The 1,555-nt window shown below is 59.9% G+C and overlaps 1 protein-coding gene across 1 annotated transcript in view; it reads right to left on the bottom strand.

The window, feature by feature from the left end:
* The window catches only part of ARHGAP23 (Rho GTPase activating protein 23), a gene marked incomplete at both ends in the record, with an annotated part of 2,929 nt that overhangs the window by 804 nt on the left and 570 nt on the right, over positions 1-1,555 (bottom strand). The window contains 4 exons of the mRNA XM_010024457.1: positions 33-73; positions 381-459; positions 1,128-1,283; positions 1,366-1,484. Of these exons, the coding sequence (XP_010022759.1) occupies positions 33-73; positions 381-459; positions 1,128-1,283; positions 1,366-1,484 (395 nt within the window). The remainder of the gene's footprint in view (positions 1-32; positions 74-380; positions 460-1,127; positions 1,284-1,365; positions 1,485-1,555) is intronic.

The following is a 1,555-nucleotide window of genomic DNA, read 5'->3' as shown; positions in this document are numbered from 1 at the left end:
AGCTGCGGCAGCGTCCTCATCCTCTCGCTGGCATCCTCTATCCGGTTGGCCTCGATAAAGTCATTGTACTTATCTGAAAGTGGGACATGGGGGGGTCAGAGCTGGGAGGAGGGGAGAGGGCACCCCCCGAGGCCAGGGACCCCCGGAGGTGCTGGGGAGGGGGCTGCTGGGGTCCCACAGGGACAAGGGCTGGCCCAGGGGACTCATGGAGGATGGGGTCTGCAGTGCCTTGGGTGCGCACTGCCACAGGCTCTGGAACTTGTCCCCCACACAGGATGGGCTCTAGGCATGACAGTGAGCTGGTGACAACCACGGCCATCAGCACAGGGTCATCTGTGGCCACTGGGGGGTCTCTGGTGGCCCCGGGCGCAGCCACTCACCATCAGTGAAGAGCGGCTCAGGCAGCTTTCGGAAGAAGGATTTCAAGAGGCTGCTGATGACGTTCAGGTCCTGCCACCGCTGCGGGGAGAGAGGAGGCTGCTCAGAGGGACCACAAGAGGCAAACCCAGGTGCCACCAGGCAAAGTCCCCAGGCCAGGGAAGTCCCAGGCCACCAACACCAAGGGGGGCACCAGCCAGCTCTGCCGCTGTCCCCAGCCCTGCGTCTGGCAGGAAGAGCTGTGCTACTGCAGCAGTGTGAGAAGATGCAAGAGGACAAATGTGTCCCCGAGCTGCTGTCACCACCGCTAGGCGGCCCTGCCGCTCCAGGGACACAGCCATGGGGACAGGGATGATGATGGGGACAGGGATGATGATGGGGACAGGGATGATGACGGAATGATGACAGGGATGATGATCATGATGGAGACAGGAACGATGACAGAGACAGGAATGATGATCATGTTGGAGACAGGGGTGATGATGGGGATAAAGATGATAATGGAGGCAGGGATGATGATCATGATGGGGACAGAGATGGTAATGGGAACAGGGATGATGATCATTTTGGAGATAGGAATGATGACAAGGATAGGAACGATGATCATGAGGGGGACAGGGATGATGATGGAGACAGTGACGGGGATGAATTCAGGCATGGTGACAGAGCCATGAGCCAGGACAACCACCCCAGAGCACCTCAGCAGCGTGGGGACAGGGACGGGGACACGCCGCCCACCCTGCCCTCACCTCGTCCTGCAGGTTGATCTCGGTGGCTCCCTTGTTGAGCTGCTCCTGCAGGCTGGACACCACCGCGTTGTTGCCGGGCACTCGGTAGATGCCCATGTACTCCAGCCCTCGGTCTTCCACCACCTTGCAGCAAGCTTCGACGATCAGCGGGACGTTCTGCAGGGACAAGGAGGAGGTGATGGAGGTGCCAGGGCTGCGTGGGGTCCCCAGAGGGCTGGCACTGCCACCACGGCTGTACCTTGTTGTCCGGGGCAGGCTGGCAGTCCTCCAGCCTCACGCCAAAGGCCCTGGGGGCAGATTTCTTGTTCTTCTTCATTATATTGATGCCCCACGGAGCTTTTTGGGAGCTGCTATCGTCTGGGGAGAACAACACCCACAAGGTCACTTGGGATAAATGGAAAGAGCATCCCTGCTGCCCTATAGGGGTG

Source organism: Nestor notabilis, unplaced genomic scaffold (assembly GCF_000696875.1).
Source record: "Nestor notabilis isolate BGI_N333 unplaced genomic scaffold, ASM69687v1 scaffold26270, whole genome shotgun sequence".
In the NCBI taxonomy this organism is placed as follows: Eukaryota; Metazoa; Chordata; class Aves; order Psittaciformes; family Psittacidae; genus Nestor; species Nestor notabilis.
This window is presented reverse-complemented; position numbering and strand designations above follow the sequence as displayed.